This window comes from Hyperolius riggenbachi, chromosome 5, assembly GCF_040937935.1.
Source record: "Hyperolius riggenbachi isolate aHypRig1 chromosome 5, aHypRig1.pri, whole genome shotgun sequence".
In the NCBI taxonomy this organism is placed as follows: domain Eukaryota; kingdom Metazoa; phylum Chordata; class Amphibia; order Anura; family Hyperoliidae; genus Hyperolius; species Hyperolius riggenbachi.
The window spans coordinates 420,405,118-420,421,226 of NC_090650.1; the positions used below are offsets into that span (position 1 = coordinate 420,405,118).

At 45.4% G+C, this 16,109-nt stretch overlaps 1 protein-coding gene across 3 annotated transcripts in view; it reads right to left on the reverse strand.

Moving 5' to 3' along the window:
• Window positions 1-644: 644 nt before the first annotated feature.
• Window positions 645-16,109, reverse strand: part of CYRIB (CYFIP related Rac1 interactor B) — a 195,531-nt gene continuing 180,066 nt past the window's right edge. For all 3 annotated transcript variants that reach the window (XM_068238025.1, XM_068238024.1, XM_068238026.1), the window contains exons 10-13: window positions 15,437-15,516; window positions 12,026-12,152; window positions 6,212-6,282; window positions 645-3,938 (exon numbers count right to left, since the gene is read on the reverse strand). In XM_068238025.1, the coding sequence (XP_068094126.1) occupies window positions 3,875-3,938; window positions 6,212-6,282; window positions 12,026-12,152; window positions 15,437-15,516 (342 nt within the window). In that variant the 3' untranslated portion in view covers window positions 645-3,874. The remainder of the gene's footprint in view (window positions 3,939-6,211; window positions 6,283-12,025; window positions 12,153-15,436; window positions 15,517-16,109) is intronic.

Sequence of the window (16,109 nt, forward strand, 5' to 3'; positions counted from 1 at the left end):
CGAAATGATGAGTATAGGGTACCCCTTACATAAAGACAACAAAAAAGTATTTAATTTTTCTTAATTAACATAAATACCTCCCTTTAAAAGAATTTTCCCTCCAAGGCCCCCCCATTGGTCCGTTAACAGACATTATATATACATAAGATAGCTAGAGCTCCGCCTCTCTCTCTCTCTGCATCCTCCGCGGCTCCTGCTCTCCTCGCCACCCACCGCACTTTTAGCGCCCACCCACGCTGTCACCGTGGAGCACCCATAGCACCCTAATATCACCATGGCATTGCTTAAAAGGAAATAAATATGGCAGCCTCCACAGCCCTGTTGCTACAGTTGTCCTTTACGACTAGATTATATGCGGAAACCTTAACAGTCTGATGTAAAATCTGCTTCATTCAGCCGCAGAACAAACAGAAGTAATGAACCTTTTAACTTTTCAGCACTAAAACCTTATCAGTAGTGTTTCCTCAGCCAGACAAAAAGTGTTTTGCCTTCTATTTACTTTTCAGGACACTGAGCTAAATGCCAGTTTCTGCGGAAAGGGAATTCAGACAATTTCTTAGTAGGACAAGTACTTTATGTACCGATGTCACTTCAGGTATCCTTCAATGACGCCGCCGCTGGAGGAATTAGAGACCAGGCCACACTTAGAAAAATGAAAGCTGATTTTTATTTTCTTAACAGCCATTCATTTGACATAAACATGCATACGTAATTCCGATACGCACACATCACATTATTTATGTTAGTCATCAAAGATTTAAACATACAACAGACATCCTTACAAAAATGAGTGAAAACGCAACTTAAAAACTTTCCCCATTTCTAAATCAGAAAATAATAATAATAAAAAAAAAATCATCATTGTGCTGGGTACCTTTTTTTATTTTTATACAACAGTTAATTTAAACACCTCTTTTTTTTTCTTGGCGGCACATGAAAAAACAAAACGCCGAAATATAATAATTAAAAAAAAAAACCTTTTCTTTTTTTTTTTACTTATTTTTCCTTTTGTTTCAACAGTAGAAATCGGCAGTTTCGCCATGCAGTTTAAGCAACATTAAATATTTGTATGTTTTTGTTTGAGAGGAAAAAAAAAAAAGTTTAAAAATATTAAGTTTCAAGTCACAGAATCTCCCTCCGACACATCGGAGACGCAACGCAGAAGAAATAGCTGCCAGTGGTGAAACGGCCATTTTGAAGTAGTTTAAAGTGTTCCCTAAGTGAACTTGAGTAACGGGAGCTGAGCATATGATGACAGACTATGTGATCGGGGGAACTGAACTTCCTGCTAACAGGATATTATTCATTGCCAAGGCACCCGATTGGTTCGTTAATGTGATGGCTGGCTGAACAGACCACTAATCACAGGAAGGGCCAATTATGGCTTGCGATTGGGAGAAGGTGGGGCCAAAGGTGACTCAGCATCTCTGGAACTACTGGTCTCTTTGACAGGTAGCTGCTGATCATTTGGGATGTGCAAAAGAAAAAAAAAATTGTACAGTATTCACATTTCTATTGACTAAGGATTATCAGAGATGCAAATTCTTCAGAGTTGATGCAAATGTTTTTAATTTTATGCAAATGTATGCAGTTTGAAAATGAACCAATACTTGCATAATTTCAGAAGTGTTTGCATTTCATTGAGAACCCCTACTATTGATCGGAAACAGAGATGGTCAAAAAGAAGGTAAAGAGGCCCTGTAGTGACATATAGTAGGATGCAGTACATTATTTAGGATACCCACTTTTTATGGTATTTTTCCTGGTTACAGCATCAGAAACACTTCCTATATCTACATATTGGTATGTAGCTCCTCCCTCCCAGTGACGTCAGAGCCTAGGCTGTTACGCTACACAGAATTCTCCTCCCAGAGCATTCTGGGAGACCAGGTATTATTTCTACTGGTTTTAGAACTATCCATAAACATTCCACAGTGATGCACCTGCTTACAGTAAATATGTTGCCACCTGTGTGCTATATCAGTCATTGCAATTCACCTTTGTAATCGGATTTTCCCTTTGCTCCTAAGAGGCATTAAAAATAGCTGAATACAGAATGTGTGCTATTATAATCACAGTGAATTATGGAGTTTGCAGGGCAAACAATGATAAGCAGCTTCTGACAGGCATTTTATGGTCTTTAAAAACTGTACTGCAAACATCCGTTTCTCTGCTTACCTGCCTGACTCATTCCGGTAGATTGGTTGGTAAAAATTGTGCAGGGGACCTAAACTCTTGCACGGCACACAAGGAAAACACATATAGTGCCAATATATTTGTCAGAGACATGCCTGTAGCCATTATAAGTCCGGTGCTGCCTGGTATGTGCACACAACCTTTTGGTTTCTCCTTAGCAGTCAAAAACACACATAGTTGCTGAGAAATTCAATGTGTGTGTCTTTAGAGAGATTCGCCTGTCTAATTTTCCTTTATCAGCCAATAATCAGCACGCGTAAATCAGGGCTGTCAGCTTTTGGAGGTGTGGCCTCGATCTGTGCTAAAATGTAAAGACTGGAGGTTAACCCTTTCTGTGCTCCCAGGAAGTAAATACAGCAGGTTTATTGTAGGAGTTGTATAAGTCGTAACTAAGAAATGTAGTTCATCTTTTAGAGCGGAGAGGAAGTTATGCGTTTAAGAACGCTTTAAAAACTAAATTTTATCTAATTAACCTCCCTGGCGGGCTATGCCGCGCAGGGGGAGATCTCAGCCCCTGGTGGGGTGATTTACATGATGTAAAGTGCTGTGCGCGCAGCCAGCACTTTGCTAGCCGCGCGCACAGCTTGATCGCCGCCGCTCTGCGGCGATCGGCCGCACGCAGCGGCTGAAGAGGGTCCCCCCCCCCCCCCCCGGCCAGAGCCCTGCGCTGCCCGGATCAATGAGTTCCGGGCAGCGCTATGGGCTGGATCGGGTGTGCCTGACGTCAGGACGTCGGCTGACGTCCTCGACGTCATCCCGATCGTCGCCATGGCGACAGGAGAAGCCAAACAGGGGAACGCGTTATATACGCGTTCCCCTGTTTGCTATAGATGCCGGCGACGATCGGACTAGAGGGCCACATGCGCCCTCTAGTGGTGTTTCATGTAGCTACCACTCTGGTAGCTTTACATGAAACAAAAAAAAAAAAATTTAAAAAAAAAGGATTTTTTCAATTTGGAAAAAAAAATTAACCGCCAGGGAGGTTAAGTCGCAAACACTGACTAAATATCAAATCCCACAATGGTTTTAACCAGCAGCTGACTGCCGGTTCAGTAGTCTAGGATTCAGATGAGAGCCTGCGACATTCTGCTCCCCGGACAAGGCAAACCTAATAAGGAAGCCAAGTCTTTGCTCCCCGGACTAATGAGGAAGCCAAGTCTTTGCTCAATGCTACGTATTTTTCAGCATATGCTCAGTTCACATTGCTCAGCAGGGGATGGGCAGCAAGTTGCTAAAAATTATGACGTGATGCTAATTCTATACAGCCCAGGTATGGATCTACAGTTGCGTTTGATTGGTTTGATTTACGAAATGCATAAAATTAGCATAAACTCAGAATAATTTACATCTCATTGTCCATCCCTATTGCCCAGGTTTTGTTAAACGTGGACTTTAAACTGCCTCCTGGGGATTTTTTTTTCTTTCTCATATTTATTTTGGCACAAAAAATGAAGACAGAGCTTATTTAAGAACAAGAACGTGGATTAAAAAGGGGGCGGGGTAAAGAAAGGGAAGTTGACAAACAGCAGCAGTAAGGAGGAGAAGGGGAGGGGCAGGAGAGATGGGTAGAAATAAATGGTCGTTGCGATCACTAAAACCTGGAACTTCTCAGTCAACGCAAAAAAAATAATGAAAACAGAATACTGTCCACAGCAGGATGGGCGCGGGCTCACCGCCGTTATTGCAGCATTGCCTTGATCTGCTTCGAGGTAGTCTCGTCGTTCAAATGTTTCGTTGTGTACCTGGAGGGAAGGAAGCAGAAGTCATGTTACACAGAGCTGCAGATAGAGGCTATTGGTTAATATGCAGTTACAGGGAAATCAGGGCGGGGCCAAAGCAGAGGCTGGATAGGCTACAGCCTATAGGCGCAGAGCTGCGAGGGAGCGGAGGGAGAGGCCTGACTTCTAGTCTCCCTCTATCCATCTCCTCAGCGCCCTTTCTCTCACTATGCTCTCCCCTTCCCCATCTGCAGAGATAGGGAGCAGCAGGAAGAAATTACACTTCACCTCCTCTGGGTTCAGGGCTGTGGAGTCGGAGCAATTTTGGGTACCTGGAGTTGGAGGTTTCAAACACTTAGGACTGGGACTATTTTTGAACCCGCTCCACGGCACTGTCAGGGCTCTAGAGGTCTAGTTCTCTTCTGTCTTCTCTACAGTGTCACTCACGCTCTAGTTCCTGATCTGAGAACGAGGAAGTAGCATGTGCAGCACTAGGCACTAAGGATGATCTATGAGATGCAAATACTTTAAAGTTCATGCAGATTTATGTACATTTTTATGCAAACATGTGCAGCTTAAAAATGGACCAATCAATCAATACCTGGGTGGGGCTTGAATGATCATTTTCAAGCTACATAAATTTGCATGCACATTGTTCATAACCCTGCATGAACTCGGAAATAACGGCATCTCACGGATCATCCCTACTGGGGAGCAGCAACAGATATACCACGTCGCATCACATGATTATGAATACTGAATGCTTTCCTAACTTTGTATTGTACCATGCAGTACAAAGTTACAAAGCCCTCATTCCACTGCAGATATATCCAGGGCTGTGGAGTCGGAGTTGGAGCAATTTCGGGCACCTGGAGTCGGAGATTTCATACTGAGGAGTTGGAGTCGGATGATTTTTGTACAAAATCCACAGCCCTGTTAAGTATTAGACTAAGGAGTCGGAGTCGTAGCCATTTTGGGTACCCGGAGTCGTGGTTTCATAAACTGAGGAGTCGGAGTTGGAAGATTTTTGTACCGACTCCACAGCCCTGGATATATCAGCCACATAGGCGATGAGATTGTGGACACGTTCATCTGAAGCACCCAGAATAAAAGTAAAGTATCTCATGTTTTCTCCCTAATCCTTTAGATCGTAAGTTTGCAAGGGCAGGGCTCTCCCACCCTTTGTGTCTTGGAACGTGTTATATATTTTGTTCATTGCGTTGCAATTGTCACTATAATTACTATGTCTACCAATTCTGCACAGCAGAGTCCCTTGTATCTGTCACCGGCGGGGATCACGCTGGGTGCTTGAGTGAAAAAAAAGACACCCCCCTCCTCCCCCGACATAGTTAATGAGCCTTTAGTGGTGTGTAGAAGCCTTTCTGCAGTACCTAGTGGACTCCTAGCAGCTTTCTGGCTTCCCCTGTGCACAGAAGCCGACGTGTAACACGCTGAATGGTGTGCATGGACGCTGGAAGCCGCTAGGTGCTGCAGGAAGGCTGCTAGATGTCGCTGGAGGCTCAGTAAGTATTTAAAAAGCCTCAAAAGCAACGTCCCAGTTATCCACTCCCGCATGCCGGTTAGTTGAGACTCCCAGTTGTCTGAGTTCCGGTTAACGGGGACTTTGCTGTATTATGTTCCAACATATTTTTTGTCTGCCATTGTATTATTTTCCCCATGTTTGTTTCTTACTCTGTACAGCGCCACGGAATAGGTTACCGCTTTATAAATCACTATTAAAAAGTAATAATAGCAAAGGAAAACAAAATCACTATATTGCCTTTTTAAAAGGCAGCGCTATAGTGTTGTCTCTTCCTTGGAATGTCTGGTACCTCCGCAGCGACCGTGACAAAGACCGCGGCCCCCCCCCCGGCCCGAGCTGTGGAAACACGCTCCATTACCCCTTCAGATTATTTACACACCACATGCTTCACATCAATGGCTGAGGTGGTCCTGGGAAAGAGACAGTCCGGTGGACTCTGGTGACTCCCGCGAATACTCGGAAATGAGCGGTCACGGCGGGGGCGCTGCCATGATGCACACACAGACATATATTATGGGGAACTGTCCTGTACGGACGCTGGTGCGTGAAGAGAAGGCAGAACATGGCTCCAGGTTACTGACACGCCGTCACGGAACACAGCCTGTCGCCGCGGCGCACACACAGATCAGACGCTGCCGCGCGCACACAGATCAGACGCCGCCGCGCGCACACACAGATCAGACGCCGCCGCGCAAACACACAGATCAGACGCCGCCGTGCACACACACAGATCAGACGCCGCCGCGCACTGTACCTGAGAGCGTTTAGGAGACCTTCTACACTGTTGGGGGGCTGCTCCTTGAGAACCTTGATGCATCCTTTCATCTGAAAACACACGAGAGAGAAAAGCATTAAACCCCAGCAATGTGTACTGACATACAGTAGAATGCAGTCAATTATTCAGGATAAACAATTTTCATTAAATATACTGGTTTCAGCATCAGAAGCACTTCCTACAGCTAAATATGGCTGTATATTAATAAGTAACCCTGTTCTCCCAGCGATGTTAAGCCTTGGATATTAACCTCTTCACCTCGAAGGGTTTTTCCTCTTAAAAAACCAGAGCAATTTTCAACCGTCAGCGCTCCTTCCATTCATTCACCTATAACTTTATTACTACTTATTACAACGAAACAATCTATATCTTGTTGTTTTTTTTTTTGCCACTGATTAGGCTTTCTTTGGGGGGTACTTTTTGCTAAGAATTATGTTATTCTAACTCAGTTTTAAAGTGAACCAAAGACGAAGCTCCCTTGTGTATTTTACCATATATATCAGTAAGAACATTAGAGAAAACACTTACCATGCTCTCGGTTTCATCCTCACTGCTAAAAGTGTCTGTTATCAGCTGTGATAAGAATCCCGGACTGAGCATTCAGTCTGTCTTTGAAAGGGAATAATTATAGCTGAGTCATTATAGCAGAGCCACAAGGGGGCAGGCTTGTACTTGAAGACACCAGAGAAGACAGACTCAGCTATAATCTTTCCGTAGCAAAGCTAGACTGAGTGCTCAGTTGGGGATTCTTATCAGAGGTGATAACAGTCAGATTAAACAGAGAACAATGACACAAAGAACAGATTAGGTGTTTACTGTCATGTTCCCACTGATTTATAAGGTAAAATACAAGAGGGTGCTTCATCTCTGGTTCTCTTTAATGGGAATAATAAGAAAAAAATTGAAAAAATTCATTTCTCCGTTTTCGGCCATTATAGTTTTAAAATAAAACATGCTACCGTAATTAAAACCCACACATTTTATTTGCCCATTTGTATCGGTTATTGCAACGTTTAAAATTTTTTCCTAGTACAATGTATGGCGCCAATATTTTATTTGGAAATAAAGGTGCATTTTTTTTTAAGTTTTGTGTCTATCCCTAATTACAAGCCCATAATTTATAAAGTAATTGTAGTATACAGTTTTTGTATACATATTAAAAAAAGTTTAGTCCCTAAGGTAACTATTAATATCTTTTTTTTGTCTTTTTTTAATTAAAAAAATAAATAAATAAATAAAGGTAGGTAACTTTAGGGGAGTGTGGGAGGTCAGGGGTTAATTTAAAAAAAAAGGTAACTAGGGATGAGAAAACAACACAAAAAGGGGGGGGGGGGGATGTAATATTACAATTTGGTCTCAGATGTCCTCAGTGGCGTATTCAGTCTCCGTATTATTGGTACGGAAACGGAAGCACTACGTGGACGGGACTTATGAATGGCAGAGCCGTCTGAATAGACGGCTGCGGCCATTAACAGGGGAACTTAGATCAATGAATGGGATTTGTTTTCCCATTCATTGATATAGCGGCGGGCGATCGGCGGTACCGCGTGGGGGAGGGGGGCGTGCGGGGGGAGATGCGGCGGGAGGGACGTAGTACCTACAGCCCTGCACAGAGTTGTGGCATTTTGCAGGGGCGTAGTTACTCGTCCCGGGGGAGGGGAAGTGGTTAATTATGCAGAATTCTCCTTCCACAGCATTCTGGGAGGCAGGGTATTGTTTTTGCTCACTTTGGAACACACAACAAACCTACATTCCACAGCGATACCCCTTGTCAGCAGTAAAGATGTCACCACCAGTGATACATTTCAGAATGTAAATCAGGGAGAGGAAAGATTTTACAATGGGCAAACACTGACTAAATCTATAACTTAATATTGTAAAAAAAAAAAAAAAAAAAAAAAAAAAAAAAAAAGCAATTTAATTACTGCGTTACATTCAGTTCCTTTTTTAAGGCCCACGTCCAAGCATCAAGGTGTCCGTAGTTCTATATAGGCACTCATTAACCATGCAATCCCGCGGAGAATCAATTGTCCGACTCCACTGTTATGATCGATAGGAAACAATCAGTCATGCCAACTAACAGACGAAAAACTGATAACCAATTTGATGCGATTGATGGGACTGATCTGAAAAATGGACATGTATGTTCATGCCTTTCACGTAAACTTGTCATAGGAGAAAGTTCTTATCTACTCAACTAGGGCTTCTTCCAGCAGCCCAAAGCCGTACAGGTCCCTCTGTTTTCTCCTGTTGCACTCTGATGATCAGCTGTGGCCCTCCGGAAAACTGCCTGTCGCAGGCAACTGCATATACGTGGCTCGGGCACCTCCACGCTCCCATGGCCGGGCGCAGAAGTGAATAGCATATATGTCTGGGACCGCACATGTGCAGTAGCTCCCCACTGCTGAGTCGGCAAACTTTTGGATGGGCTCAGCTGATCAACAGAGCACAACGGGAGGAAACCCAGGGACTTGTAAGGATTGGCAAGGCTGGAAGAAGCCCATAAGTTGGAACTTTTTCTCCTGTGACAGGTACACTTTAAAGTGTACCAGAGACGAAGCATCCTCTTGTATTTTACCATATATATCAGTGGGAACATTAGAGAAAGCACCTACCCTGCTCTCCGCTTCATCCTTCACTGCTCAGCCTGCCTGTTATCAGACCTGATAAAATCCCCCACTGAGCATTCAGTCTGGCTTTGCTCAGGAATCATTAAAGCTGAGTCATTATAGCAGAGCCACAAGGGGGCAGGCTTGGGCTTGAAAAGACATCAGAGAAGACAGACTTGGCTATAATGATTCCTGAGCAAAGCCAGACTGATTGCTCAGTCAGGGATTTTATCAGGGCTGATAAGAAACAAGCTGTGCAAAGCAGAATAAAACAAAGCAGGGCAGGTGTTTTCTCTAATGTTCCCACTGATCTATATGGTAAAATACATGAGGGTGCTTCATCTCTGGTTCACTTTAAAGTGTACCGGTGAGAGGGAAAAAAAAAATCCAAGGTAGATATTTACCTCCGTAGAGGATACACCAGAGGCCTCCGGCATCCTCCTAGACCACACCAATCCGGCACTGGGATCCTCCAAACATACTGTCAAATATCAACGCATGGCCGCGCTCCTGTCTGTGTACAATGGCACAGGGCAGCCCATGCATGGCTTTTCCCAGAAGAGGTTCCCGATGAGCCTCCCTCTCCAATGCCTGCTACACACCATGCTATTTACCATCAGACAGACAGGAGGAATCCATTATTTCCAAGAGGTCTAATCTGATTTCCAAACTATTTTCCGACCACTGCTACACAAATCAGATCAGAAAGCTGATGGGGCCTGTCAAAAATAATCAATTCGACCCATCTATCTGATGGGAAATTGCATGGCTTGTACCAGGCATTACTCTAAGGCAGTGATCTGCAAACTCGGCTCTCCAGCTGTTAAGAAACTACAAGTCCCACAATGCATTTGCCTGTATGAATCCTGACTGTGGCTGTCAGACTCCTGCAATGCATTGTGGGACTTGTAGCTCCTTAACAGCTGGAGAGCCAAGTTTGCAGATCACTGCTAGAAGCGTCTGTTTCCAGTACAAGCAGTGCGATGCGGCTACTTAGACGCATCGCACCGTGGCTGTATTGAAACCAATGCACGGCAATGGAATTGTTTCCATTGTGTGCTGGTTATGCAGAGCGATCCGAGAATCATTCTCGAACGGCCACATCCTCCTGCCGTCCCCTCCTATACACGTCCATATAAGGAGATGTGGAAGTGACGTGAACAGGAGCGGAAGTGATGCGATATGACGTGATAGTCGCATCACATCCCTTCTGCCAGTGGAAAAGGGACCCCAATTCTAACGCTGGGAGAAATGTACTTTTTATTTGTGTTTTCATGTATTTTAAGTTTTAACTTTTTTTTTGCGATAGTGGTCCTTTATAGGTCAACTGAAATTAGAGGTATATGGATGCCGCCATATTTATTTGCCTAGCAGTTCTGCTGATCAGTCTCACATAGTGTCGGAATCACACACCTGAAACAAGCATGTGGCGAGCCCAGTTAGACGCCTGTCAGCATTTATACACTATGGCGGCAGCAGTGGGGGTTTCGTCGATTGTTCCGAAATCGGCCGCCGTACCCCAGATCAACCAACTTTGGCCCAACATCTCGCAGCAGGCGCAGACGACTAATACAACCAATCTCAGCCCAAAATTGGTTGCATGGTCGATCAGGCCTGCATTTTGCAGCACCGACTTCAACCAATTCGATAATAATAGAATTGGTTGGTCGATCGGGTGCCAAAGTTGCTTGGTGTATGGGCACCTTTAGAGGCAGAGGATCAACAGGACAGCCAGGCAATGTGCATTGTTTAAAGTCAATGGGAACCTTTGAAAAAGAAAAAGCCAGACGCTTACCTAGGGAGAGAGAAGACTCTGGGTCCTGCTAAGCCTTCCTTCTCCTCTCCCGGAGCCCGTTCCAGCTCTGGCTCCCCCGTAGCAGCATTTGACTAAGTAAGTCAAATACTGCTCTCTCTGCCGCCAAGTGGAGGCATTAGAAGCCAGTGTATACTGTGTGCGCAGTATGGAGCCGCCCATCTTTGGGAGGACTTGGCTCTCGAAGACTTCCGAAGTCCTCCACAGCGGGAGATTCAAACGGGGGATCCGGAGATGCACCGAGAGCACCGGGAGAGGTAAGGCTTATTAGGGCCCAGAGCCTTCCCTCTCAAAGAGACTCTGAAGCGAGAATAAATCTCGCTTCAGAGCTCATAGTTAGCAGGGGCATGTGTGCCCCTGCTAAACCGTCGCTATCCCGCGGCTAAACGGGGGTTCCTCCACCCCCAAACCCACCCCCGCAAAACTTGGTCGTAGATTTGGTCGCTCCTGTTGGCAGGGCTAACGGCTGCAGCCCCGCCTCCAGTCGCGTCTATCAGCGGCACATCGCCGCCTCTACCCCACCCCTCTCAAGGAAGGAAGACTGAGAGGGGCGGGGGAGAGGCGGAGATACGCGCTGATAGACGCGCGTGGGGCAGGGCTGCGGCGGTTAGCCCTGCCACAACCAGGAAGCGCTCCCCCGCTGCACCGAGGGGATTTGGGGGTGAAGGGACCCCCGTTAAGCCGCGGGATAGCGGCGTTTTAGCAGGGGCACACATGCCCCGGCTATCTATGAGGTCTGAAGTGAGATTTATTCTCGCTTCAGACTCTCTAAGTAAGTATCTTTTTTTTTTTTTTTTTTTTAAAGAATCCCATTAGGTTTAAAAGGAAATAAATATGGCCTTTATATACCTCTCACTTCAGGTGTCCTTTACGTTCAGAAAATCGTTTTTAAAAAGTTGAAAACAAAGCAGTGGTCAGTGCGGACGTTGTTCTCAGGCATTCCCCAAAGCCCGGAGGAGGAGGAGTATGCACTGGGGAGCTGGGTGGTCGCTGGTAACAGCAGATAGACAGAAAAGTGATAAAAGGTATGATGAGATGTTCAGGCAGCTTAATCAGATTACCAGAAACTCCTGCCCCATATCCTGAACCATCACAAGTCCCGTCTCAATATTTCAGAGGACGCCTTTTAGCCGTGGTCACAGCGAGGTCACCGCCAGCCGTCACTGCGATCTGCACTCTGCTCAGAGGCAGACGCTGCTTAGTCTGTCATTTTCAATGAGGTCTCCTGCCGATAGACAAACTTTCTTGCTCTTTTATTGCTGACTGGGTATTCCGCTAATGGAAGCGGCCAGAGGGACATTGGTGCTAATGGACTTTACAGAGGCTGGGGAGGACTCAGCGGTGCTTCATATTCCACGAGAGCAAACTTACATCGATCTTTGATGTTTTGGCGAAGGCTCCCACGGGATGGACGTGGTCGTACAGGATGATGACTCCCACCATGACCCTCAGGCAGAAGGACACAGTCTCCTCGTTTGTAAACCGACTCTTGTATTCCCTGCAATAAAACATTACCCAGTTTTTACTTAAAGTGGGCTAAAACTCGTACATAACATTCAATAAAAATGTGTTTACCTACTTTTTATTACCCATACAGTTAGCATATTTGCATTCATGCACAAGTAATATTGTCCATTTACAAATACGTTCTCAAAATACAGTTTATGTGTTCTGAAAGCTGACATTGCATTTTTAGCATAGCTGCTGTATTTATATATTAGAATATATCTAGTGATCACTTCTCAGCTTTTTCTGCTTCTCAGCTCAGTTTCAGCAGTTTGCTAATGTTTACTAAATGTATCTGACATAGGAATGTAAACAAAAGATAATGTTATCAACTCTTTGGATGCGGCCAGAAGCTGCCCACTGAAACAACACTGAAGAATGAAGTGCTGTGTTTAAGGCCCGGTTCACATTAGCGGTTGTTTGCCAAACGGACCGGATGACCTGACCGGATCCGGACCGGATCCGGATCGGAACCGTACGGTTCTGATCCGGTTCCGATCCGGATCCGGTCAGGTTGCATCAGGTGGTAATCAGGATGCGATCCGGATCCGTTTGGCAAAGTTAACGTAAAAAAAAAAAAAAAATGTTGGGGTCTGGGAGGTCAGCAGAAGGGGGACCTGTGGAATCAGGCCCTCTGCTGTTTAGCACTCACCTCCACCTCCGACATGCTGCCAACATCCTGCCAACACCTCCAGCTCGTGCTGCTCCACTCTAAAATGCTTGCCCATGTGTCCCCAGCCAATATCGCCGCAAAAATCCGCATAGGAAGTGGGGTAGAACATCCGGATTTCTCAGCCAGTGTGTTGTGCGGCCTCCGGTTCCCATTTGTTTGTATTGGCCGGATGGTGCAGTCCGGCTCCGCCCCGGATACGGCTGCCGGAGGGGCCGGATGAAAAAATAGCGCATGTTGGAACGGAGGCCGGAGTCCGGATCCGGCCCGGATCCGGTCCGGCTCCGGTTCTGCAGAACGGACCCATGTGAACGGACGCATAGGCTTTAATTGCTATGCCGTGCGTCCGTTCCGTCCGTTCTGCAGGCGGTGCGGCTCCGGCACGGCGATTCCGGAGGGCCACCGCAAGTGTGAACCGGGCCTTACTGTTTAAATGCTTTTCTGCTATATACAGTATATATATATATATATATATATATTTTTGGTACTAGATTTTATGCTATAAATAATTTTTTAGAACAAAGAGGAAATGCTGAGTGTCAAAGCACTTTTAAAATGTATATATTTTCCCCAGTCCTAAACTAGACTTATCGCCAGGTTAATGAAAATATGATAATGTAAAAATTATTGTTTTGGTTATGACAAAAAAGGTGTGGCCAATACAGGTGGGTCCCGGGGCAGGCGCTCACCCACGCCCCCTGCTGTGGTAGTGCGGTGGTGGACTGGGTACCCGGCAACCGTGTGGTTAATCGGTGGCAGGTTCATCACCAGAGCTCAATCCGAAGGAATGGATGACGATGAAAAAACCTAGGGACTAGTCACAGGTGGGGTCCTTGGAAAAGTATATAGCAACAGAACAAGTGGCTAGTACTCAAGGCTAGAGATGTGTGTGTACAACTTCATTCCCCAAATCATTGTCCAAGGGATCATTTCCCGATCCCCGATGATTGACAATTCTCGCATGTGTACTTAAAGGATACCCAAACTGACATGTGACATAATGAGATAGACATGTGTATGTACAGTGCCAAGCACACAAATAACTATGCTGTGTTCCTTTTTTTCTTTCTCTGCCTGAAAGAGTTAAATATCAGGTATGTAAGTGGCTGACTTAGTCCTGACTCAGACAGGAAGTGACTACAGTGTGACCCTCACTGATAAGAAATTCCACTTTTTTACCTCTTTCTTGCTCTCAGAAGCCATTTTCTGCTAGGAAAGTGTTTTATAGTTGGAATTTCTTATCAGTGAGGGTCACACTGTAGTCACTTCCTGTCTGAGTCAGGACTGAGTCAGCCACTTGCATACCTTATATTTAACTCTTTCAGGCAGAGAAAGAAAAAAAGGAACACAGCATAGTTATCTGTGTGCTAGGCACTGTACAAACACATGTCTGTCTCATCATGTCACTTCGGGTGTACTTTAACTTTAGCAACCTCACATTTTAAATTCACACCTAAAGCCTCAGACAAAGTGGACCTGAACCCTTTCATAGGACAGAAAGAAAACAGCAATGCACCCTGTGTGTATTTAGAGAGTTTAGTTTAATTCCCCCTCATCTGTGACTAATCACAAGTGTACTTTGATCTAGCAGCTGTGTCAGCTCAGGAATCTCCTCTGCCACGGCTAATGTGTAAACACAGAATGTTAACAAGAACACTCTGCTTCCATGAAAGCAGGAGGTAAACAAACTGCAGATTTATTGCAGGGTTTGTATCAGCTGTAACAAAGAAATGTTTTTTCACACTTGACTGTTTTCGTGCGCATTTTCTGCACAGATAAACTGAGAACTCATGTTAATCAATGGGCTAGTACACACTTGATGTGTTTTTCGTGTGCAGAAAAAAAAGCTGACGTTCTGCATCAGGATTCTGCACATTTTGTCAGTTTTCCGGCGTATAAGACGACCCTCCAACTTTTCCAGTTAAAATATAGAGTTTGGCATATAGTTGCCGTATAAGACTACCCCTCTTCTATACTAATGCTATGTATGAACAGATACTGGTGCTGTACTGTATGTGGTATCCAGTATATAACAGTATATAGGCGATTGACTGGTTGGATTGGTCAACTCTGCATAATTGGATTGGTCAGCTCTTCCTGTTTATGGAGCGGTATGGAAGAATAGATCGCGCTGCACCCATAAAACACGCCTCTTTCACCCGTCTGGCCCGCCCTTGTATCCTATTTACCTCCTTCTCTGCCTCTCAGATCTCGCACATGTGCGCCTGCGTCGCTTCACTACAGTCCTCAGCAGTGAGATCTGAGAGGCGGGAACAGGATAGGGTGTATCACCCGGCACCAATGACACCCGGCGTATCGCCCACCCCTTGACTTTTCAGATGATTTTCAAGAGTTAAAAAGTAGTCTTATATGCCAGAATATACTGTACATTAGCTGCTGTGAAAAACGCGTGCATTTTTCTTCATAGAAACACACTTGTTGTGCAGAAAACATACGCAGAAAAATAAGCGCAGAAAACTGAAAGACAAGTGTGTTCCCTGCCTCAAAGGTTATTATGCTGTTGCTTATCTTTTACAGCAGAGAGAAAGTTCTGAGTTCAGGCACGCTTTAAAATATCAGCATCCAAGCACAAATGAAGTACTTACGGAGTTTCCAGCATTACTCTGCACACGCTGGCCATGGTACTTAGACAATCAGTGGTATTCTCTATAGGTAGATTCTTGTTCTGTGGAGGAGAGATGAGGGCGATTATTACACACTGTGCACACCAACCAGCATGCGTGACTATCACCAGTACACTCAGCTCACCACCCCACCAACCAGCATGCGTGACTATCACCAGTACACTCAGCTCACCACCACACCAACCAGCATGCGTGACTATCACCAGTACACTCAGCTCACCACCACACCAACCAGCATGTGTGACTATCACCAGTACACTCAGCTCACCACCACACCAACCAGCATGCGTGACTATCACCAGTACACTCAGCTCACCACCACACCAACCAGCATGCGTGACTATCACCAGTACATTCAGCTCACCACCAAACCAACCAGCATGCGTGACTATCACCAGTACACTCAGCTCTCCACCACACCAACCAGCATGTGTGACTATCACCAGTACACTCAGCTCACCACCACACCAACCAGCATGCGTGACTATCACCAGTACACTCAGCTCACCACCACACCAACCAGCATGCGTGACTATCACCAGTACACTCAGCTCACCACCACACCAACCAGCATGTGTGACTATCACCGTACTGGTGATAGTCACACATGCTGGTTGGTGTGGTGGTGAGCTGA